General features: G+C 41.4%; 1 protein-coding gene across 5 annotated transcripts in view; it reads left to right on the top strand.

Annotated features, from left to right (window-relative positions):
- Positions 1–23,974, top strand: part of RPRD2 (regulation of nuclear pre-mRNA domain containing 2) — a 102,049-nt gene that overhangs the window by 28,066 nt on the left and 50,009 nt on the right. For all 5 annotated transcript variants that reach the window (XM_003941970.4, XM_003941969.4, XM_010329746.3 and 2 more), the window contains exon 2: positions 21,960–22,089. In XM_003941970.4, coding sequence (XP_003942019.2) covers positions 21,960–22,089 — 130 coding nt within the window. The remainder of the gene's footprint in view (positions 1–21,959; positions 22,090–23,974) is intronic.

The following is a 23,974-nucleotide window of genomic DNA, read 5'->3' as shown; positions in this document are numbered from 1 at the left end:
AAATGGAGGGATTTGGCCTAGTCAGTTACGAAGACATAATTAAACAGGGAATATAAGGCTGGGCCCGGTGGCTCAAGCCTGTAATCCCAGCACTTTGGGATTCCAAGGCCGGCGGATCACCTGAGGTCAGAAGTTCAAGACCAGCCTGGCCAACTTGGCAAAACCTCGTCTGTACTAAAAAATACAAAAAATTGGGCTGGGCGCGGTGGCTCACACCTGTAATCTAGCACTTTGGGAGGCTGAGGCGTGTGGATCACGAGGTCAAGAGATCGACACCATCTTGGCCAACATGGTGAAACCCCAGCTCTACCAAAAATACAAAAATTAGCCAGGTGTGGTGGTATGCACCTGCAGTCCCAGCTACTCGGGAGGCTAAGGCAGGAGAATCACTTGAACCTGGGTGGTGGAGGTTGCAGTGAGCTGAAATGGCACCACTGTACTCTAGCCTGGGCAACAGAGGCATCAGAGACTCCATCTCAAACAAACAAACAACAAGAAGTACGAAATGTGTACATGGATAGCCATATTGACCAGTAGAACAGAATGTGGAGCCCACAAACAGATGTGTGTATTAACTGGCATTTCTGACAGGGGTAGCAATGCAGATCACTGGGGAAGAAGAGAAAACTATTCGTTAGACTGGGACAGTTGCATTGTAATATAGGAAAAAAAGGAACTCTTATCACGCTGTATACAAAACTTAACTTTTTTTTTTTTTTTTCGAGACAGAGTCTCAAACTGTGCCCTGGGCTGGAGTACAACGGCTCGATCTTAGCTCACTGCAATCTCCGATGGCTGGGTTCACACAATTCTCCTGCCTCAGCCTCCCAAGTAGCTGGGATTACAGGCACACACCACCACACCTGGCTAATTTTTTTGTATTTGTAGTAGAGACGAGGTTTCACCATGTTAGCCAGACTGTTCAAGAACTCCTGACCTTGTGATCCACCTACCTTGGCTTTCCAAAGTGCTGGAATTATAGGCGTGAGCCACTATACCTGGCCAGAACTTCTTTTTAAAAATTTTTTGTTTTAAAAATGGTTGTGTGTGTGTGTGTGTGTGTGTGTTTGTTGTTTGGTTTTGTTTTTTGAGACAGGATCTGCCCTGTCACCCAGGCTGGAGTGCAGTAGTGCCATCTTGGCTCACTGAAACCTCCACTTCCTGGGCACAAGCCATCTTTCAACCTCAGCTCCGCAGTAGGTGAGACTACAGGCACACACCACCATGCTTGGCTGATTTTTGTATTTTTTATAGAGACGGGGTTTCGTCATGTTGCCCGGGCTGGTCTCAAACTCCTGAGCTCAAGCCATCTTCCTGCCTCAGCCTCCCAAAGTGTTGGGATTACAGGGGTGAGCCACTGCTCCTGGCCACAGAAATTACTTCTGCATAGGATAAAGACAAATACAAAAGGCTAACTAAACAAAGGTTTTATCAGAAAATAAAGAACATCTTTATAAATGTAGTATAAAGAAAGAATTATTTTTTTAATAAAAAGTTTTTATTTCCATAGATTATTGGGGAACAGGTGATATTTGGTTACATGAGTAAGTTCTTTAGTGGTGATTGTGAGATTTTGGTGCACCCATGCTCTGAGCAATATACAATGAACCCGATTTGTGGTCTTTTATTTCTCACCCCCTTCCAACCCTTTCCCCCTGAGTCCTCAAAGGCCATTGTGTCTTCCTTATGCCTTTGCATCCTCATAGCTAAACTCCGCATATAAGTGAGAACATGTGATGTTTGGTTTTCCATTCCTGAATTACTTCACTTAAAATAGTAGCCTCCAGTCTCATCCAGGTTGCTGCTAATAAAATTAATTCCTTCCTTCTATGGCTAAGTAGTATTCCATCATGTATGTTTTTCTACCAAAGTTTCTCTTTACTCTTTGATTGATGGGCATTTGGGTTGGTTCCACGTTTTTGCAGTTGCGAATTGTGCTGCTATAAACATGGGTGTACAAGTATCTTTTTCATATAATGACTTATTTTCCTCTGGATAGATACCAGTAGTAGGATTGCTGGATCAAATGGTAGTTCTACTTTTAGTTTCTTAAGGACTTTCCACACTGTTTTCCATAGTGATTATGCTGTTTACCCTCCCACCAGCGGTGTAGAAGTGTTCCCTTTTCGCATTCGCACCAACCTCTATTAATTTTTGATTTTTTGATTATGGCCACTCTTGCCGGAGTAAGGTGGTATTTCATTGTAGTTTTGATTTGCATTTCCCTGATTATTAGTGATGTTGAGCATTTTTTCATATGATTCTTGGACATTTGTATACCTTCTTTTGAGAATTGCGTATTCACGTCCTTAGCTCACTTTTTGATGGGATTGTTTTCTGTTTTGTTTTGTTTTTTGTTTTTTCTAATTTGTTTGAGTTCATTATAGATTCTGGATATTAGTCTTTTGTTAGATGTCTAGATTGTGAAGGTAAGTCCCAAAATTGCATCTTTGTTTTTATTACACTTGCCTTTGGGTTCTTGGTCATGAATTCCTTGCCTAAGCCAGTGTCTAGAAGGGTTTTTCCAGTGTTATCTTCTAGAATTTTTAGAGTTTCAGGTCTTAGATTTATGTCCTTGATTCACGTTGAGTTAATTTTAGTATAAGGTGAGAGATGAGGATCCAGTTTGATTCTCCTACATGTGGCTTGCCAGTTATCGCAGCACCATTTGTTCAATAGGGTGTCCTTTCCCCACTTCATCTTTTTATTTGCTTTGTCGAAGATTAATTGGTACCACCATCATCCTTCACGGAATTAGAAAAGACAACCCTAAAATTCATATGGAACCAAAAAAGACCCTGCATAGCCAAAGCAAGACTAAGCAAAAAGAACGTCTGGAGGCATCACATTACCTGATTTCAAACTGGCATAAAAATAGGCACAGAGACCAATGGAACAGAAGAGTATACGGAAAGAATTCTTAAATGAGACACAGTATGCTAGCCATAACAAAAAGTGTTCACGGCAGTAAATGTATGTATAAATTCAGCATTATTAAAATTAAAATTTTCTTTTTCTTTTTTTTTTTTTGAGATGGAGTCTCACTCTGTCACCCAGGCTGGAGTGCAGTGGCATGATCTCAGCTCACTGCAACCTCCACCTCCCAGGTTCAAACAATTCTCCTGCCTAAGCCTCACGAGTAGCTGGGATCACAGGCGCCTGCCACCACCTACAGCTAACTTTTGTATTTTTAATTGCGACAGGATTTTGCCATGTTGGCCAGGCTGGTCTCGAACTCCTGACCTCATGGAATCTACCTGCCTTAGCCTCCCAAAGTGCTGCGGTTACAGTCATGAGACACCACGCCCTGCCTTAACATTTAGAAAAGCCAATAATTTCTTAATTTTGATGAAGTTGAGTTTACTTAAAAAAAATTAACAGGTTATATTTTTGTTCTATATAAGAAATAATTTCCTAGCCCAAGGTCATAAAGATCTCCTATATTTTCTTCCAGAAGTTTTATTTTAATTAATTAGTTTATATTTTGAGAAGGGATCCTGCTTGTTAACCCAGACTGGAGAGCGGTGGTGCCATCATAGCTCACTGCAGCCTTGACCTCCTAGGCTCTAATGATCCTCCCATCCCACCCTCCAGAGTAGCTGGGATCACAGACTCAAACCTCCTCACCCTGGCTAATCTTTTAATTTTTTTTATAGAGAAAGGTCTTACTGTTCCCGAAGCTGGTCTCAAACTCCTGGGCTCAAGTAATCCTTCCACGTCTGGCATAGAAGTTTTATAGTTAGGTTTTACATTTAGGTCTATAATGCATTTGGAATTAATTTTTGCAAATAGTCTGAGGTATGGATTTTTTTTTTTTTTTGAGATGGAGTCTTGCTTTCTTGCCAGGCTGGAGTGCAATGGCACAATCTCAGCTCACTGCGTCCTCTGTCTCCCGGATTCAAGAGATTCCCCTGCCTCAGCCTCCTGAGTAGCTGGGACTACAGGCACTCGCCACCACACCTGGCTAATTTTTTGTATTTTAGTAGAGATGGGGTTTCACCATGGCCAGGATGGTTTCGATATCCTGACCTCATGATCTACCTGCCTCGGCCTCCCGAAGTGCTGGAATTACAGGCATGAGCCACCACGCCCAGACTTGGATCAGTTTTTTTAATGGGTATCCAGTTGTTCAAGCACCATTTATTGAGAAGCCAGTCCTTTCATCATTAAATTGTCTATGCACCTTGCACCTTTATAAAAAATCAGTTGGCCCACATAATATACTGTCTTCATTACTGTAGCTTGTATGGAAATCAGGTAGTGTGTCTTCTAACAAAATATTCAAAACTATGTTGGTTATTCTAGGTATTTTGTTTTCCTTATAAATTTTAGAATCAGCTTGTTGATTTCTACAAATAATCCTTCTGGGATTTTGATTAGAACTAAATTGAATGTAATTTGGGGCAGAATTGTTAACTATATTTAGTCTTTCATAAATACGGTATTTCCATTTAGGTTGTCTTTGATTTCTTTCGTCAGTGTTTTATACATTTTTCAGCATAGAGATCTTGTGCATATTTTGCTAGATGATATCTAGGTCTTTCATACTCTTATAAATGGTACTGCTTTTTTTTAAAGAAAAATTTAATTTCCCCTTTTTTTTGCTGTGTAAGAATATAATTGACTTTGGTATCCTGCAACCTTACTAAACTTACTTATTATTTCAAGTACCTATTTTGTAGATTCTCTGATTTATCTATATGGATAAATTATGTCTATTCATAGAGATGGTTTAGTTTTTTCCTTTCTAATCTATATACTATTTCTTTCTTTCCCTTGCCTTATTGTATTGGCTAAAACTTCTAGTATGATGGTGTTAGCAGTCCCCAACTAGAAGAGACCGGGATGGGGTTGGTTTTGGGATGAAACTGTTCCACCTCAGATTATCAGGCATTAGATTATTCTCATAAGGAGTGCGCAGCCTACATCCCTCGCATGCGCAGTTCACAATACGGTTTGTGCTCCTATGAGAATCTAATGATGCCACTGATCTGACAGGAGGTGGGGCTCAGGAGGTAATGCTTGCTCACCTACTGCTCACCTCCTGCTGTGTGGCCCAATTCTTAACAGGCAATTGGGGATGGGAAATGCTGTGTAGAGGAAGGATGAGGGCGAATGTTCTTACTTTTCTCTTGTTCTTGAGGGGATAGCTTGGTTTTCCACGACTATACATGACGTTAGCTGTAAGTTTTTAATAAATGTCCTTTGTTTGAGGAAGTTCCCTTATATTTCTAGTTTTCTGATACTTTTTATCATAAATGAATGTTGAATTTTATTGATTCTTTCACAATACTTTTTTTTCTTTTTCTTTTCTTTCCTTTTCTTTTTTTAAGAAACAGCATCTTGGCCAGGCATGATGGCTCACATCTGTAATCCCAGCACTTTGGGAGGCTGAGGTGGGTAGGTCACCTGAAGTCAGGGGTCTGAGACCAGCCTGGCCAACATGGTGAAATATAAAAAAATTACTAAATATACAAAAATTAGCTGGGCATGGTGGCGTGTGCCTATAGTCCAAGCTACTTGGGAGGCCGAGGCAGGAGAATTGCTTGAACATCGGAGGCGGAGGTTGCAGTGAGCTGAGATTGTACCACTGCACTCCAGCCTGGGTGACATAGTGAGACTGTGTCTCAAAAAATTAAAAAAAGACAGTTATCTTGCTTCATTGCCCAGGCTGGAGTATAGTGGCATGATCATAGCTCACTGCAACCTTGACCTCCTGGACTCAAGCAGTCCACCTGCCTGGGCTTCCCAACATGCTAGGATTACATGTGTGTCATTTCACCTATCCCCTTTCTTAGTACTTTTGATGAGTTTTTAAATGGGTTACATTGGCAAATTGTAAAGTCAAACATTTGTACCCCTGTCTTCAATTCAGCAGTTCTACTCTTGTGCATGTGCCCCAGAATACAGGTATAAAAATATTCATATCAACATTACTTACCATCTAAAAATGTAGAGAACAGGCCAGGTGTGATGGCTAATGCCTGTAATCCCAGCCCTAGCACTTTGGGATGTCAAGGCAGGATATCAAGGACCGCTTGAGCGTAGGAGTTTGAGATCAACCTGGGCAGATGAGGCCTATCTCTACAAAAAAATTAAAACAGCCATATGCGGTGGCACATGCCTATGGTCCCAGCTACTCAGGTGACTGAGATGGAAGGAATGCTTGAGCCCAAGAGGTTGAGTCTGCAGTGAACTGTAATTGCACCACTGCACTCCAGCCTAGGTGACAGTGCAACAAATCAAGATCCCTGTTTCAGAAAAGAAAAGAAAATGTGGAAACATCCCGAATGTCCATCAGCAGCTCAATAGATAAAACTGTGGTATGTTCACAGTGAAATCTTTTACTGCAGTGAAATAAATGTACCAACCTAGGTATGTTATAAAATGAAAAGTAAGCTACCCTTCATCTTTTTTATCTACATACCCTGTTCCGTTTTGAATAATGTCTTATATTCTTATAGAGTGATTTAATACTTGCATACCTATACATTACCAGTTTTTCTTTAAACTGTGGTAAAGTACATATAACATTGACCATTTTAACCAATTTTAAGTGTAGGTGCAGTGGAGTGAAGAACATAAACATTGTTTTGTGGCTGTCACCACCGTCCATCCTCAGAGCCTCTTCTCACTTTCCAGACTAAAAGGGTATACCTGTTAAACAATAACTCTCCATTCCCCAGCCCCTGGCAACCGCCGTTCTACTTTTTGTCTCTCTGAATTTGACTACTCCTGGGTACCTCATGGTACAACCTCTGCCTCTCAGGTTCAAGCATTTCTCATACCTCAGCCTTTCGAGTAGCTGACACTACTGGTGTGCTAATTTTTGTATTTTTAGTAGAGACAGAATTTCGCCATGTTGCCCAGGCTGATCTCAAACTCCTGAGCTCAGGCATTCCACCCACCTCAGCCTCAAGTGAGCCATCACACCCAGCCATAATTCTGTTTCTTATAGCTGAAGTGGATGTCTGCTAGGCTGTATCGGATCTCATCCAAATAAAAAAATTCTTTTTGAAGTGGGGTCTTCCAGTGTTGCCTAGGCTAGTCTTAAACTTCAAACTCTGAACTCCGAACACCTAGGCCCAAGCAGTACTCTTTCCCTAGCCTCTTGAGTAGCTGGGGTTACAGGTGTCCACCATTGTGCCCGGCTCATTACATATTTTTTTAAAAATCTGTATTACTTACATTCAAGAGATCCTGTGTATTCAGAATTCAGTCTCTGTTTTAGACCTCGTTTTAATATGTATTGAAGCTTTAGTGCATGTCTCTCCATTATTACATATTATCATTTCAGTGCTTATTAGTTTCTTGAATTCGGACTATCATATCTTACTTACTCTTATCAAAGCATGTGCTTTGCATGAAGTGAGTAGTTTATGAAAATTTTTAAAATCTGTTCCAATATTTCATGGACTCTGCCAAGTATTGCTGAGGTTGTTTGCAGGATAGAGAAAAGAAATTGATGCTTGGAGATTTTCCTTTGGAGAATTTGGTATGGTTTGTCACAGATTTTTGTGGTTCCCAGCTCCTGGGTGAAAATGAGAACTGACAAGAGAAGAATGTGGATTGTTGTAAAAAACAAAACCAGTGCCTGGAACAAATGCAGAACTAATTATTAGGAGAGATATCTGAAAGTAAAAGACTGTCTGAAAACAGGAAAATAGTGATTAACTCTTAGCTTAGGTCTTTGGACCTTAGTTCACAACTTAACATTAACATCATCTTATCCTCTTATTTGCCTATCGGCCTGCTTTCTTACCTGTGATTAGAGCTGGGAGGATCATTTGAGCCCTGGAATTGGAGACTAGGCTGGGCAACATAGGAGACCCTGTCTCTACAAAAGTTTAAAAAGTAGCTGAGCTGGCTGGGTGCAGTGACTCAGGCCAGTAATCCCAGCACTTTGGGAGGCCAAGGTGGGCGGACCACCTGAGGTCAGGCATGGTGAAACTCTGTCTCTACTAAAAATTCAAAAATTAGCTGGGTGTCGTGGCAGGCACCTGTAATTCCAGCTACTCAGGAGGCTGGGGCAGGAGAATTGCTTGAACCCAAGAGGTAGAGGTTGCAGTGAGCTGAGATCGTGCCACTGCACTCCAGCCTGGCAACAGAGTGAGAATCCCTCTCCAAAATTAAAAAATAAATAAATAAAAAATTAACATTTTACCAAAAGCTATACTGGTTCTTTGGACTTTGGTGGAGTTTTTTTGAGAAGGAGTCTCGCTCTGTCGCCCAGGCTGGAGTGCAATGGCTTGATCTCGGCTCACTGCAACCTCCACTTCCTGGGTTCAAGCAAATCTCCTGCCTCAGCCTTCTGAGTAGCTGGGATTACACGTGCATCCATCACACCCAGCTAATATTATTTTCTTTTTTTTTTTTTTTTCACCTCACTGGGGCTTGATAATTTTTTTTTTTTTTTTTAGTAGAGACGAGGTTTCAAGGTGTTAGCCGGGATGGTCTCGATCTCCTGACCTGGTAATCTGCCCACCTCAGCCTCCCAAAGTGCTGAATTACAGGTGTGAGCCACTGTGCCTGGCCAACTTTGGTTGTTATTTTGTGTGGTCTTGGAGTTTATCATAAATAAACTTCCCATCTCTGTAGGGGAAGGTAGTTATACAGATAGAACTGGACTGTATAAATCATAATTCTTTTTTTTTTTTTTTGAGACATTTTACTAGAAATATAGGAAGATAATAAATAGTCATTTAATTTCAATATATTTTGCTTTAGAATAAATAAGCTATGTCCTCATTTTTTCTCATTTGTTTGCAAACCAGTGGAAATCTTATCACAGTCTAAAGCCAGAATTTGGGAACTGTTGTACCAGGTCATACTGTTTCTTGTGAAATTTTCTTTGTGTATTAGATAAATGGAGAAAGTCAAGGCACAGTATCTAACTGAAAGCGGATTAGCTGTTATTGTATTATAAAGGTTTTATGGGAGAATCTTCCTAGTGTTTTTTGGTGGTTTTTTGTTTTGTTTTGTTTTTGTTTTTGAGACAGGGTCTCTGTCATCCAGGCTGGAGTGCAGTGGTATAATCATGGCTCACTGCAGTCTCAACCTCCTGGGCTCAAGCGATCCTCCCACCTCAGCCTCAGACCATGGGTGTGTGCAAATGGGCTCAGCTGTTTTTGTTGTTTTTTTTTTTTTTTTTTTTTTTTTTGAGACGGAGTTTTCGCTCTTGTTACCCAGGCTGGAGTGCAATGGCGCGATCTCGGCTCACCGCACCCTCCGCCTCCTGGGTTCAGGCAATTCTCCTGCCTCAGCCTCCTGAGTAGCTGGGATTACAGGCACACACCACCATGCCCAGCTAATTTTTTGTATTTTTAGTAGAGATGGGGTTTCACCATGTTGACCAGGATGGTCTCGATCTCTTGACCTTGTGATCCACCCGCCTCGGCCTCCCAAAGTGCTGGGATTACAGGCTTGAGCCACCGCGCCCGGCTGTTTTTGTTTTTTAATTGAGATGGAGTCTTGCTCTGTTGCCCAGGCTGGAGTACAGTGGCATTATCTTGGCTCACTGCAACCTCCACCACCTGGTTCAAGTGATTCTCGTGCCTCAGCCTCCCGAGTAGCTGGGACTATAGGCACGCACCATCATGCCCGGATAATTTTTTTTGTATTTTTAGTAGAGATGGGGTTTTACCATGTTCACCAGGCTGGTCTTGAACTCCTAACTTCAGGTGATCCTCCTGCCTTGGCCCCCCAAAGTGCTGGGATTATAGGCCTGAGCCACTGCACATAGCTGGCTCAGCTACTTTTTAAATTTTTGTAGAGACAGGGTCTCCTCTGCTGCCCAGCCTGGTCTGCAACTCCAAGGCTCAAGCGATCCTCCCAGCTCAGCCTCCCACAGTGCTGAGATTACAGCTGTGAGCCACTGCACCCAACTTCTCCCAAGTTTTTTTTGCAAATGTGTAATTTTACAATTCCTGGTCTCAAATATGCTCTGTTATTGGTGATGGTAATGTTGGTATTAAATTAAACAATATCCTGGTTAATACATTGTTTTCTCAATATACTATTTGATTTAGTAGGTTTCTAGATAATCATATATAACAATGTTTAACAAATTTTCTGAGTAGTATATTAAGTAACTCATGGATTGATACCGTATGAATGTTAACAGAGTGCTTTGAGATTTTTAATTTAGATGTGGCTCTTTCAGTGTATACTCAGGACTTGGGTTCTATAGTCAATACACAAAATGAAATTAGGCTTGAAAATATTTGAAATTTTTAGTAATTACTTTTTTTTGTAAACAGCCTTGTACAGAAATATATACATATACATATATATATATATATATATATGCGTGATTCGTGCTGTATTTGGTAGCATATAATTCCGTAGGGTGAATCATATTAAGAGATTAAAGCAGCTGAATGTCTTGATGTTTGGAACACAAAGTAGATGTAGAGAGACTCAAACTTCCTGGTTTTTCTGTTTCTCATCATCTTCATGAAGATAATATTTCTTCCGGGTCTTCATTAGTCAGTATTTCTCTGTGGCCTCAGATGTCTTTCTGACACTTAGAGTTTCACTCTCCTAGGTTAACCATGCCAAAAATATTAAGTGGAAAATTGCAGAAATAAACAATTCGTAAGTTTCAAATTGTGCCCCATTCTGAGTAGTATAATGAAATCTCATGCCGTCTTGCCAAGGACAGGAATCCTCTATCCGTTGTATCCATGCTGTTGACGCTACCTGCCCATTAGTGGCCCTGTTATACTGACTGCAGTGTTTTTGTTCAAGTAACCCTTAGTTGACTCAATAATGGTCCCAAAGCACAAGAATAGTGATGCTGTTAATTTGGATATGCCAAAGAAAAGCTGTTAAGTGCTTCCTTTAAGTGAAACGTCAAAAGTTCTCAATAAGAAAGTAAGTCATATGCTAAAATTGCTAAGATCTGCAGTAAGAATTAATCTCCTATCTGTGAAACGATGAAGAAGGAAAAAGAAATTTGTGCCAGTTTGGCTGTTGCACCTCATGCTGCAAAAGTTGTGGCCATGTTGCTTGATTAATTGCTTAGTTAAGATGAAAAAGGCATTAAATGTTTGATGGAAGATATGAACAGAAATGTGTTTCAGTGGACAGCAGATTCTGTACTGTCCGGTTTCAGGCATCCTCTGGGTGTCTTAGAACATACGGCCCGAGGTTAAGGAAGGACTACTGTAATTGCCTTTACCCCTGAACATTTGTTTAAAGTTCTTGTTAATTGTTTTCTCTCTCACACTCTGGCTTAGTGGTACTTACAGGTAAATTCTTTTCTTTTGTTTTGTTTTGTTTTGTTTTGTTTTGTTTTGTTTTTGAGACAGAGTCTCGCTCTGTTGCCCAGGCTGGAATGCAGTGGCATGATCTCGGCTCACCACAACCTCTGCCTCCCAGGTTCAAGCAATTCTCCTGCTTCAGACTCTTGAGTAGCTAAGGTGACAGGCGTTTGCCACCATGCCTGGCTAATTCTTACTGTTTTTTAGTGGAGATGGGGTTTCACCATGTTAATCCAGCTAGTCTTGAACTACTGACCTCAAATGATCCTCCCTCCTAGGCCTTCCAAAGTGCTGGGATTACAGGCATATGCCACCACGCCCAGCCAAGTACTTACAGGTAACTTCTTTTTCTTTTTCTTTTTGAGATGCAGTTTTGCTCTTGTTGCCCAGGCTGCAGTCCAATGGCACAATCTCGGCTCACGGGAACCTCCGCCTCCCAGGTTCAAACAATTCTCTTGCCTCAGCCTCCCAAGTTATTGGGATTACAGTCATGTGCCACCACTTCCGGCTAGTTTTGTATTTTTAGTAGAGACGGGGTTTCTCCATGTTGATCAGGCTGGTCTTCAACTTGCAACCTCAGGTGATCTGCCCGCCTTGGCCTCCCAAAGTGCTGGGATTACAGGTGTGAGTCACTGCACCCAGCCGGTAAATTCTTACAAGTGCGAATATGATATGACTTCCAGTAACGTACATCTCTTGATATCTCTAATTTTTGTGTTAGCATATTCTTTGTACTTCATTCTGTAGAGCATATGGTAGTCACATAATACTTTTGGCTATTGGGTATGGCACATAAAGTGCTAGGGTTCTCATTGTTTCTCAGTCCCAACAAGAACATCTCATCAGAGGTGTTTAAGGTACATTTTAAGTTCATTTATTAATGTGTCCCCAGATAAACTTAATTGTAAATCTGAACCCCTAAGCAAGAAATTAAGGTACTTTTTTTTTTCTTTTGAGGTGAAGTCTTGCTCTGTCGCCCAGGCTGGAGTGCAATAACGGAATCTCAGCTCACTGCAACCTCTGCCTCCCAGGTTCAATCAGTTCTCCTGCCTCAGCCTCCTGAGTAGCCAGGATTACAGGCACCCACCACCACGCCCAGCTAGTTTTTGTATTTTTGTATTTTTCGTTTCACCATGTTGGTCAGACTGGGCTCGAACTCCTGACCTCAAGTTATCTACCCACCTTGGCCTCCCAAAGTGCTGGGATTACAGGCATGACCCACTGTGCCCGGCCCACATATACATTATTTAATATAGTATATTTATATAATGGTATATGTGCATTTTTCTTACCTGTGTTTTCACTAACTGTCATGCAAGCATCTTCATATTATTTATCAACCACATAATACGGATGTACCTTTACTTAACTGTTCCCCTGTTACTATTCTTTAGGTTGCTTCTAGTTTTTCTACAGTTATAAATAACATTTTTGTCCATGTGGCTTTTTTTGTTTTTCTGTTCTACAGCCTGTTTTATAAATGAATAGACAGATCTAAGCTAATGAAAATGAATCTTTTTTAAGAGTTACAACTCAGATCTTTGGACTCTCCTGCTGATGCCCTTTCCATTATACCATAATGCTTGTTATCTATAATTGAAAAACTACATGGATTGAAAGCATTTTACGTATCAGCTGTCTTAGCCCATTGTTGGAACAAGGCAAGGTAGACATAAAATATTAATAATTCAAGTTAAAAATCATCTAAATCTTCTCCTACCAAGTTAACAGTTTTATTTTGTAGGTACTAAGACTTAAATCAGTAACCTTTCACTTTCCTATTGTTAATCCCTCTCCCCTTCTCAATAATAATTAAAAGAAAGTTGAATACTTAGCCTGTAGATTGTTGAGGAATTGATGTTCTAAGAACACTGACTATATCTAGATTAACTTCTGCAACAGCCCCTAGAATTCCTCATTGAACCTAGTTCCTACCTATGCTTTGCACACGCAGAAGCCTTATGGGATTGTTAGCCAAACTGAAGAGGTTACTACTTTTTTTTCCCCCGTTCTTCTTTCCCCCCTTTTTTTTTTTTTTCTAATTTATTTATTCAAGAAATAGTTACTGAGAGCATACTAAGTGTTAGGCAGTATTCTAGGTGCTGAGAATTCAACAGTAAATAAAACTGACAAAAATGCTTGCCCTTATGAGGCTTACATTGTCATGGACGAGATAGGCAGAAATTAAATTTTATAGTATATTGGAAAATTATGTGTTATTTGAGAAAATAAAGCAAAGAAGGGTGGGTTGTTGGCTCGATGTTGCAATTTTTTGTTGTTGTTGTTTAGATAGAGTCTTGCTTTGTTGCCGAGACTGAAGTGCAGTGGCACCGGCTTGGCTCACTGCAACCTCTGCCTCCCGGGTCAAGCAATTCTCCTGCCTCAGCCTCCTCAGTAGCTAGGAGGCTGTGCCACCATGCCCAGCTGATTTTCGTATTTTATTTTATTTATTTGTTTTATTTATTTTGAGATGGAATCTCACTCTTGTTGCCCAGGCTGAGTGCAATGGTGCAATGTTGGCTCACCGAAACCTCCGCCTCCTGAGTTCAAGCAGTTCTCCTGCCTCAGCTTCCCAAGTAGCTGGGATTACAGGCATGTACCACCACGCCTGGCCAATTTTTGTATTTTTAGTAGACATGAGGTTTCTTCATGTTGGTCAGGTGGTCTCCATGTTGGTCTTGACGTCGGATGATCTGCCCACCTCAGCCTCCCAAACTGCTGGGATTACAGGCATCACCCACCGTGCCCAGCTGATTTTTGTATTTTTGGTAGAGATGGGGTTTTACCATGTTGGACAGACTGATCTCAAACTCCTGACCTCAAGTTTCTATCTATCAGCTTCAGCCTCCCAAAGTGCTGTGATTAAGATGTGAGCTACTGCACGGGGCCTGATGTTGCAGTTTTAAGTAAGGTAGTCAAGGACATATTCACTGAAAAGGTAACATTTGAACAAGATTTAAAGGCAGTGATTAAATGAGCCATGAGAAATACGGGGAAAGAAAGTTCCACAACAGTGAGCTTAACAGACTGTGAGGCAAGGAGTCAGCCAGGTGTGTTGTAGGCCTTGTAAAGACAGCACAGTGGCTGTTGTGGCTACAGTGGAATCAGTGTTGATGAGGAAATTGGGTCAGAGAGATAACACAGTGTCAGATTGTTTAGGATTTATAGGCCCCGTATCCTCTTTAAAACAGTCCCTGGTGCCGGGCGCGGTGGCTTACACCTGTAATCCTAGCACTTTGGGAGGCCAAGGCAGGTGGATCATGAGGTAAAGAGATCGAGACCATCCTGGTCAACATGGTGAAACCCCGTCTATACTAAAAATACAAAAATTAGCTGGGCATGGTGGCATGTGCCTGTAATCCCAGCTACTCAGGAGGCTGAGGCAGGAGAATTGCCTGAACCCAGGAGGCGGAGGTTGCGGTGAGCCGAGATCGCGCCATTGCACTCCAGCCTGGGTAACAAGAGCGAAACTCCGTCTCAAAAAAAAAAAAAAAAAACCAGTCCCTGGCATATAGAAAGTGTTAAGTATTTGTTAAATAAATTAAAAATTATAGGCTGGGCATGGTGGCTCACACCTGTAATCCCAGCACTTTGGAGGCTGAGGTGGGCGGATCATAAGGTCAGGAGATCAAGACCATCCTGGCTAACATGATGAAAACCCATTTCTACTAAAAAGACAAAAATTAGCTAGGTTTGGCAGTGTGTGCCTGTAATCCCAGTTACTTAGGAAGCTGAGGCAGGAGAATCGCTTGAACCCAGGAGACAGAGGTTGCAGTGAGCCAAGATCTTGCCACTGTACTTTAGCTTGGTGACAGAGCTAGACTCCATCTCAAAAGTGTGTGTGTGTGTGTGTGTGTGTGTGTGTGTGTGTGTGTGTGTCTTCCTGCCTATGAAAGTTTAACTTATCAAATATGTAATTAGTATTAATTGGACACCTGCGCCAGGGGTGGTGTCTCACACCCGTAATCCCAGCACTTTTGGAGGCCAAGACGGGTGGATCACCTGAAGTCAGGAGTTTGAGACCAGCCTGGTCAACATGGTGAAACCCCGTCTCTACTAAAAATACAAAAATTAGCTGGGCATGGTGGCAGGTGTCTGTAACCTCAGCTACTGGAGAGGCTGAGGCAGGAGAATTGCTTGAACCTGGGAGACGGAAGTTTTATTGAGCTGAGATCATGGCACTGCACTCCATCCTGGGTGACAGAGTGAGACTCCATCTCAAAAATAAAAATTGGACACCTACCAGACATTGAATTAGTCATTAATAACAAGGTAGTATTGTAATCTCAGCATTTTGGGAGGCCAAGGTAAGAGAATCACGAGCAAAACCCTGTCTCAACAAACAAGCAAACAAAAGAATAAGGCAATAAACAATAGAAATTCCAGTTTTCTGGGTACTTATAATCCAGTGGCATACAGACAGGTATACTGCAGTGTGTGATAAATGCTATAACAAGGAAAAGTATAGGGTGCTTAACGCATCTTCCCAGACTACCTCAACCGCTTTTTTTTTTTTTTTTTTTGAGACGGAGTTTCGCTCTTGTTACCCAGGCTGGAGTGCAATGGCGCGATCTTGGCTCACCGCAACCTCCGCCTCCTGAGCTCAGGCAATTCTCCTGCCTCAGCCTCCTGAGTAGCTAGGATTACAGGCATGTGCCACCAAGCCTAGCTAGTTTTTTGTATTTTTAGTAGAGACGGGGTTTCACCATGTTGACCAGGATGGTCTCAATCTCTCGACCTCGTGATCCACCCACCTCAGCCTCCCAAAGTGCTGGGATTACAGGCTTGAGCCACCGCCCCCGGCCACCTCAACTGCCTTTTTTCATTCCTCCAGAATTTCCAAAGTTCTCTGACTAGAGTGGAGAGTTTGCACTGGGGAGAAGTAGTAATAAAATAGTTTGGGGTGTTTTGCGGCAAGAAGTAGAGATTTAACATGGGGGTGGTCAGAAACTGATGTGAATTAAATTTAAAATTTTGGACATTTTCCTATGGATGAGTAGAAAACCACTGAAAACGATGTAGGATGAGTAATCACAGAAAAGGAAAATTCTGAGTAAAAGAGAACACAAGGTAGCAGGGTTTTTGGAAATTGTGAGTAACTCATTAAAGATAGAACTTTGAATTTGAGGGGGAAGAAATGATACTAGAAGAGAAAGCAGGTTGGAGATCATAAAGGAAGCTAAAATGTTTCAGCTTTTTCCATTGAGCGGTGTGAAATTATGGACAGATTTGATATGAGAAATAACTGGATAATTTTTGCATATTTGAAAATGAATTTGTCTCCTACTTCCCTGCCTTGATCCCCTGTTAAAAACAGGAACTGATTTATATCCCACTCCTGAATGCATGTAAAATTTATACAAAAATATATTTTATGAAAATGATTTGTAGACTGGGTGCAGTAGCTCATGCCTGTAATCCTAGCACTTTGGGAAGCCAAGGTGGGTGGATTGCCTGAGCTCAGGAGTTCAAGACCAGCTTGGGCCACATGGTGAAACCTCATCTCTGCTAAAATACAAGAAATTAGCCAGACGTAGCAGCATGCACCTGTAGTCCCAGCTACTCAGGAGACTGAGGCAGGGAATTGCTACAACCTGGGATGCAGAGGTTGCGGTGAGCCAAGATTGCACTATTGCACTCTAGCCTGGGCAACAGAAAGAGACTTCGCCTCTTAAAAAAAAAAAAAGAGGCCGGGCGCGGTGGCTCAAGCCTGTAATCCCAGCACTTTGGGAGGCCGAGGCGGGTGGATCACGAGGTCGAGAGATCGAGACCATCCTGGTCAACATGGTGAAACCCCGTCTCTACTAAAAATACAAAACATGAGCTGGGCATGGTGGCACGTGCCTGTAATTCCAGCTACTCAGGAGGCTGAGGCAGGAGAATTGCCTGAACCCAGGAGGCGGAGGTTGCGGTGAGCCGAGATCGCGCCATTGCACTCCAGCCTGGGTAACAAGAGCAAAACTCCGTCTCAAAAAAAAAAAGAAAAGAAAAGAAAAGAAAATGAAGAAAGAAAAGAAATTAAGTCTACAACCTGTAGACTTAATACCTGGGAGATATCTTGAGATGTAAAATCACGTCCTTTGGGCTGTGGGTTTTTTGTTTTCTCCAAATAAATCTGATCTTTTCTAAGAAAGAGAGAGAGAGAGAAAAGAAGGAAGAGAGGAAGCGAGGGAAGGGAAGGGAGGGAGGAAGGAGGGAGAAAGGAAGAAAAAAGAAAGAAATTTGGCAACAATATAGTGAGGAAACTTAAAGGGACCAAGTCTAGGGACGGATGACTAGTTAGGAGGCTGTTGCAGGAGTGGTCCAGGTCAATGGTGATGAATCCTAGAAAACAGTAATAGTAGGAAAGGAAATACAAGAGGGGATAAAGTTGAGAAATATTATTGGAGACAAAATTGGGTAGAGTTGGGAGATTTATTAATAGATGTAAGGGGGTAAGGAGGAGAAGGAGTTAGAATTGCTAAAAATTCTGACTAAAGAGTACGAATAGAAGAAGAGGAAGATGATTAATGTTTTATTAATCATAAGATATTAAAATCAGCTGGGTACAGTGGTTCATGTCTGTCATCCCAGCACTTTGGGAGGTTGAGGCAGGTGGATCCCTTGAGGCCAGGAGTTCAAGACCAGCCTGTCTCTACTAAAAATAGAAAATTAGCTGGGCATAGTGGCACAGCTTGTAATCCCAGCTACTTAGGAGGCTGAGGCAGGAGAATTGCTTGAACGCAGAAGGCAGAGATTGCACTGAGCCATTGCACTCCAGCCTGGGAAACGAGTGAAATTAGCCAGACATAGTGGCACGTTCCTGTAGTCTCAGCTACTTGGGAGGCTGTGGTGGGAGGATAACTGGAACCCAAGAGGCAGAGGTTGCAGTGGACCAAGATTGTGACTGCATTCCAGCCTGGGTGACAGAAAAAAATAAATAAATAAGATCAACTTCAGGGTGCCTCGGAGACTTTGAGGTGGATGTGTACATTAACTGGTAAAGGGAAATCCAAGCCTGACATCTACAGATATGGGAGTCATTGATACCTAGGTTGAAGTAATTAAAGCAACCAGGAGGTGGAAGAAGGCAATTATGCTGATAGCATTCCATTTTCTCTGTGTTAAGCCCTGTCTAAATTATTTTACATACATTGTTTTATTTAGTTCTAACAATCCTGTGAGGCTGTCACAGAAAAGCAACATAGAGAAGAGACTCCGAAGCTAACGAATGACAGAGCCAGAAATGGAAAAGATTAACTTAAAAGCCTGAAATGTTAAAACACTATGCTATGAGTAGAGAACAGTGCTCAGGAGAGAATCCTAGAGAATGTCAACATTTAAAAGAGGATGATCATGGGCAGACTGGCTACCTATACATGATTGTAGAGGAGGAGCCAGAGAGGTGGGATGAAAACCAGGAGAGTGGTTAAGACAGAAGCCAAAGGAGAAAGTATTGTGACATTTTTCTGTGTACCAAAAGCCACAAATAATGTTTTAAAAAATCTCCATTGGGTTTACTAAATTGAAATTTATTAGCAACCTTGAAATTTGGTGTTTGAGTGAACTCTTGGCAACATAAATGAAATAATTTATATAAAGCTGTTAGCATGGTAGATTGCGTATTTTTTAAGTGCAATAAAAAGATGGCTCCTATAATTAGGGAGTTAATGGGAGTTAAAAGCGTAGACAGTGAACATACAAAACTCTTTCGGACTCTTCACCATAAAAGATCTTAACTAACATTAGGCAAGGAAGGAAAGGCTAGGGATAGCATAAGGTGGTCGCAGGAAAACGTTAAGATAGGAGAGACATGCATATGCGTAGGCTGAAAGACAGCCTGAAGGAATACAATATAAATGTAAATAAGAAGCCGGGCACAGTGGCTCATGCCTGTGATCCGAACACTTTGGGAGGCTGAGGTGGGTGGATCACCTGAGGTCAGGAGTTCAAGACCAGCCTGCTAACATGATGAAACCCTGTCTCTACTAAAAATGCAAAAAAAATTAGTTGGGCGTGGTAGTAGGCACCTGTAATTCCAGCTACTTCAGGAGGCTGAGGCAAGAGAATCGCTTGAACTCAGGAGGCAGAGGTTGAGTCAAGATTGTGCCATTGCACTCCAGCCTGGGCGACAAGAGGGAAACTCTGTCTCAAAAATAAATAAAAAATAAAAAATAAAAAAATAAAAATAGGAATCAAACTAAAATAGAAGCAAGGACAGGCCAGGCGCAGTAGTTCATTCCTGTAATCTCAGCACTTTGGGAGGCCAAGGCAGGCAGATTGCTTGAGCCCAAGAGTATAAGACCAGCCTGGGCAACATGACAAAACCTTATCTCTACTAAAAATACAAAGAAAAATTAGCCAGGCATGGTGGCATGCCTGAAGTCCCAACTACTTGAGAGGCCTGAGGTGGGAGGATCAGCTGAGCCCTAGACTAAGGCTGCGGTGAACCGTGATCACATCACTGCACCCCAACCTAGGTGAAAGGAATGAGACCTTGCCTACAAACAAACAAACAAACACAAACAAAAAAGAAGCAAACATAGTTAATGGAGCATAAGGTTCTCAAGGTGTGAATAGAATCTAGGAAACAGTGAATAGTGGAAGGATTACTCTTTAATAGGAGGAGTGATGCTTTTTATTAGGTAAATTGATCTAGGCGAGTTTAAATGTAGATACATCTTTTTGGACAGAAGATAATTTCCATCTAATGAATTCTGCTTTCTCTGCGAAACACCATGTAAGCTTATCTCCTGAGAGTGAGAAGATAAGTAGTAAAGACTCGGACCTGGCAAGTGGTTAACCAAAATTTGAAATACTTCTTTGAGAGAGAATGCTGACTGAGTACATCTGAGGGAGACAGTATGTATCATTGAGGGCCCAGGTGGAAAAGGAGACTTAATTTATAGGATTTAAATTTTCTTTTTGGTATGATTTTTCTTCAGCAGAACCCAGCAACAGAAATAAAGATGCAGTAAAGGCAGTTAGAATGATCCAAATTTGGGATTTCATTGAGTGCGTGAAGTAGAAGGCTGAATTAGCAGGGAGAAGGAAAAGAGTTTGAGGGTTTTAATAGTGGTTTAAATAATGGACAAAGATTCTGGAATCGGTGAATAATTGAGTACTCAGAAGAGAATGTAGAATTAGAGGAAGAAAACTGAGATCTTGATGAAACTGAAGAAAAGTATAATGGGAGTGGGAGGTTGTGGTCAGAGAAGGAGATTTAAAAGTGTACAAAGGAGTGGTTCTTAGAGGTCACTAAATATGAGTTCATGGAACTGAGAGGCAAGAAAACATGGTGGATTATCCATAAAGACATTGAAATTGCCCAGCATAATAATGAAACTTAAGGTGACTTTGCTCAGGGTTCCAGATAGTACATTGATTGGGCCTTGTCATGAGCTGTTGAAAAGCTTAACTGACCGGGTGCAGTGGCTCACGCCTGTAATCCCAGCACTTTGGAAAGCCAAAGTGGGCGGATCACCTGAAGCCAGGAGTTTGAGATCAGCCTGGCCAACACGGTATAAAACCCCATCGCTACTAAAAGTACAAAAAAATTAGCTGTGCATGGTGGTGTACACCTGTAGTCCCAGCTACTTGGGAGGCTGAGACAGGAGAATCACTTGAGCCCAGGAGGTGGACGTTGCAGTGAGCTGAGATTGTGCCACTTCACTCCAGCCTGGGCAATGGGGCAAGACTCCATCTCAAAAAAAAAAAGGCCAGGCATGGTGGCTCATGCCTGTAATCCCAGCACTTTGGGAAGCTGAGGCAGGTGGATCACAAGGTCAAGAGTTCAAGATCAGCCTGACCAATATGGTGAAACCCCATCTCTACAAAAAATATTGGTCAGGCGTGTAATCCCAGCTACTTAGGAGGCTGAGGCAGGAGAATTGCTTAAACCTGGGAAGTGAAGGTTACAGTGAGCCAAGATAGTGCCACTGTATTCCAGCCTGGGCAACAGAGCGAGATTTTGTCTGAAAAAAAAAAAAAAGAAAGAAAAGAGAAAAGAGAAAAAAAAAGCTTAACCGAGATGCATACGTAGGATCGCATTATTTTGCAGGACACTTGTCTAGTGATGAAAGCAGCAGCAGCAGCAGAGCCTCCCTCCAGTAGATGGGAAGACTAAGATGTATCTAAGTAGTGTCTGGATTGGTTAATGGGGAGAGCGTCTATCTATAATAAATGTGAAGCAGTTTGCTTAAGGTCACATTCTGATTTGATTACAAAGCCCATGCTCTTTCTACTAACTTTGGTATTTCTGCAACAAGTTGAGCATGTTCAGCTCTTTTTTTTTTTTGGTCTTCCCAGATGTCTGAGACTATAATTTTGTTTTATTTTAGCTTCTTCAGAGTTAATGGGCTTTTTTTTTTTTAGTGCCATACGTCTACAAAGTGAGGGGCAAATCTCCTTGACAAGGAGTGCCTTGAACAGAAACTTAACCTGAAATAGTCAAGGTTTCTAGTGTGTTCAGTAAACTGATCCGTTACTTCATTTGGCGTTTTATCCGTCCATCCTTACTCCCTTTCACCATTAGTTCATTTGTTGGTTTATCCATTCATCCTTCCTCCCTTCCATCCATGTAATTACATTCTTTTTTTTATATCCATGCTTAAAAAAAACAAAAACCAGTTAGTTTGAGAACACTGTATTTGATATAAGTTGAACTAAGTATAAACTGACTCATTTGGTTTTATTTATTGTCTTTGTCATCTCTAGCTGCATATCCCCACCGTTTGAATCTCTTTTACCTTGCCAATGATGTCATACAGAACTGTAAAAGGAAAAATGCAATCATATTCCGTGAATCATTTGCTGATGTACTTCCTGAAGCAGCTGCTCTAGTGAAGTAAGTAAATCTTTATTGCTCTATGGGATCTAAGCTTAGACAATTTAGAATTTCAGTTTCTCTACCCATTAAGAACTATAATAGTTGAACATGCTTGAAGATTCAAGGATAATTTGCCCAAGTGGTTCATTATCACTTTCTTTTTTTTTTTTTTTTTGAGACGGAGTTTCGCTCTTGTTACCCAGGCTGGAGTGCAATGGCGTGATCTCAGCTCACCGCAACCTCCGCCTCCTGGGTTTAGGCAATTCTCCTGCCTCAGCCTCCTGAGTAGCTGGGATTACAGGCACGCGCCACCATGCCCAGCTAGTTTTTTTTTGTATTTTTAGTAGAGACGGGGTTTCACCATGTTGACCAGGATGGTCTCGATCTCTCGACCTCGTGATCCACCCGCCTCGGCCTCCCAAAGTGCTGGGATTACAGGCTTGAGCCACCGCGCCCGGCGCAATTGTGTGTGTGTGTGTGTGTGTGTGTGTGTGTGTGTGACGGAGTCTCGCCCTGTCCCTCAGTCTGGAGCACAGTGGCGCGATCTTGGCTCACTCCAACCTCTGCCTCCTCGGCTCAAGCAATTCTCCTGCCTCAGCCTCCTGAGTAGCTGGGACTACAGTTGTGTGCCACTACACACAGCTAACTTTTTGTATTTTTAGTAGAGATGGGGTTTCACTGTGTTAGCCGGGATGGTCTCGATCTGCTGACCTCGTGATCCAGCCTTCCTAAGTGCTGGGATTACAGGCATGAGCCACCACACCTGGCCATGTTTTTCTTTTAAAAACTCTCTGTTTTCAAAAGTTGGTCTCTTGTTTATCCTAACCTGACCATGTATGTCTCCTGGTGATAATCTCGGAATGTGTTTCTTTCTAACTCCTGCGCTGGTTTTGTTTGTTTGTTTTAACACATTTCATTTTTTCTTTCTGAGTCTTCCTGAAATGTTTTTCCCTCCATGAACTCTGTAAAGAGAAATGGAAATTATTTCCCAATGTCATATTCCCAACTCCATATTGATTTATTTAACTTCATTTTTTAGCAGTAGTTGCATACAGCACTTCCCACAGTGTACTCCTATGAAATGATCAAAGGAAGAAGGGTTCTGTGCTCAAATAAGTTTAGAGAATGATCCATACTAACTTTCCTTCCCTGAAGATTCAAACTACACATTACCATACCAATAATGTGGTTTCCTTGGGGGTCTTTACAATGCTAATTTCAAAACAGCATTTCCTAAACTCTGATGATGGGCCCTTCTTTTTTTTTGAACACCTATTGAACATCCCTCCATTCAGGGAGAAGTCTGATGTATATAGAGTACAAATTTACATCTGATCTTATTTTGGCCCTGTATTAATAGTGTGTTCTTTGTGTTGCATTCGCATTTGTAAATTGTTTTCTACAAGAGACACAGTTACAGGATAAACAGTATGTGAAACAATATATAAACAATTATATGGAATAACCATAATAGCTAAATACTTTCTCAGATTATGTATTTATTATCATTGACCTGTTTGTTAGTATTAATGCAGCCAGAACTGAATGATCCTGTGAAACTATGGAATATGTTGAAAATTGAAAATAAGAAGTAAACAAAAGAACTGATCTTTCTTCCTTCCTTAGGATTGTTAACTTGAAATGTCTACTTTGCTATTACAAAAGATTAAAATACGGTTCTACTTGAATGTCCTAAGTAAACAAGTGCATAAAATAATAACATCTACCATTTGTTGGATATTTATAATTGACTAAATATACAAAATGCTTTATCATTTAATTTTGATAACAACTTTATACCATTGTTACTCCCTTGTTTTTTTTTTTTTTTTGAGACAGAGTTTCTCTCTTGTTGCCCAGGCTGGAGTGCAGTGACCCGATCTCAGCTCACTGCACTCTTTGC

The sequence above is a fragment of the Saimiri boliviensis genome, chromosome 19 (genome assembly GCF_048565385.1).
Source record: "Saimiri boliviensis isolate mSaiBol1 chromosome 19, mSaiBol1.pri, whole genome shotgun sequence".
Lineage (NCBI taxonomy): Eukaryota > Metazoa > Chordata > Mammalia > Primates > Cebidae > Saimiri > Saimiri boliviensis.
Note: the sequence above shows the minus strand (reverse complement) of the source record. Positions and strands in the feature narration are given on the sequence as shown.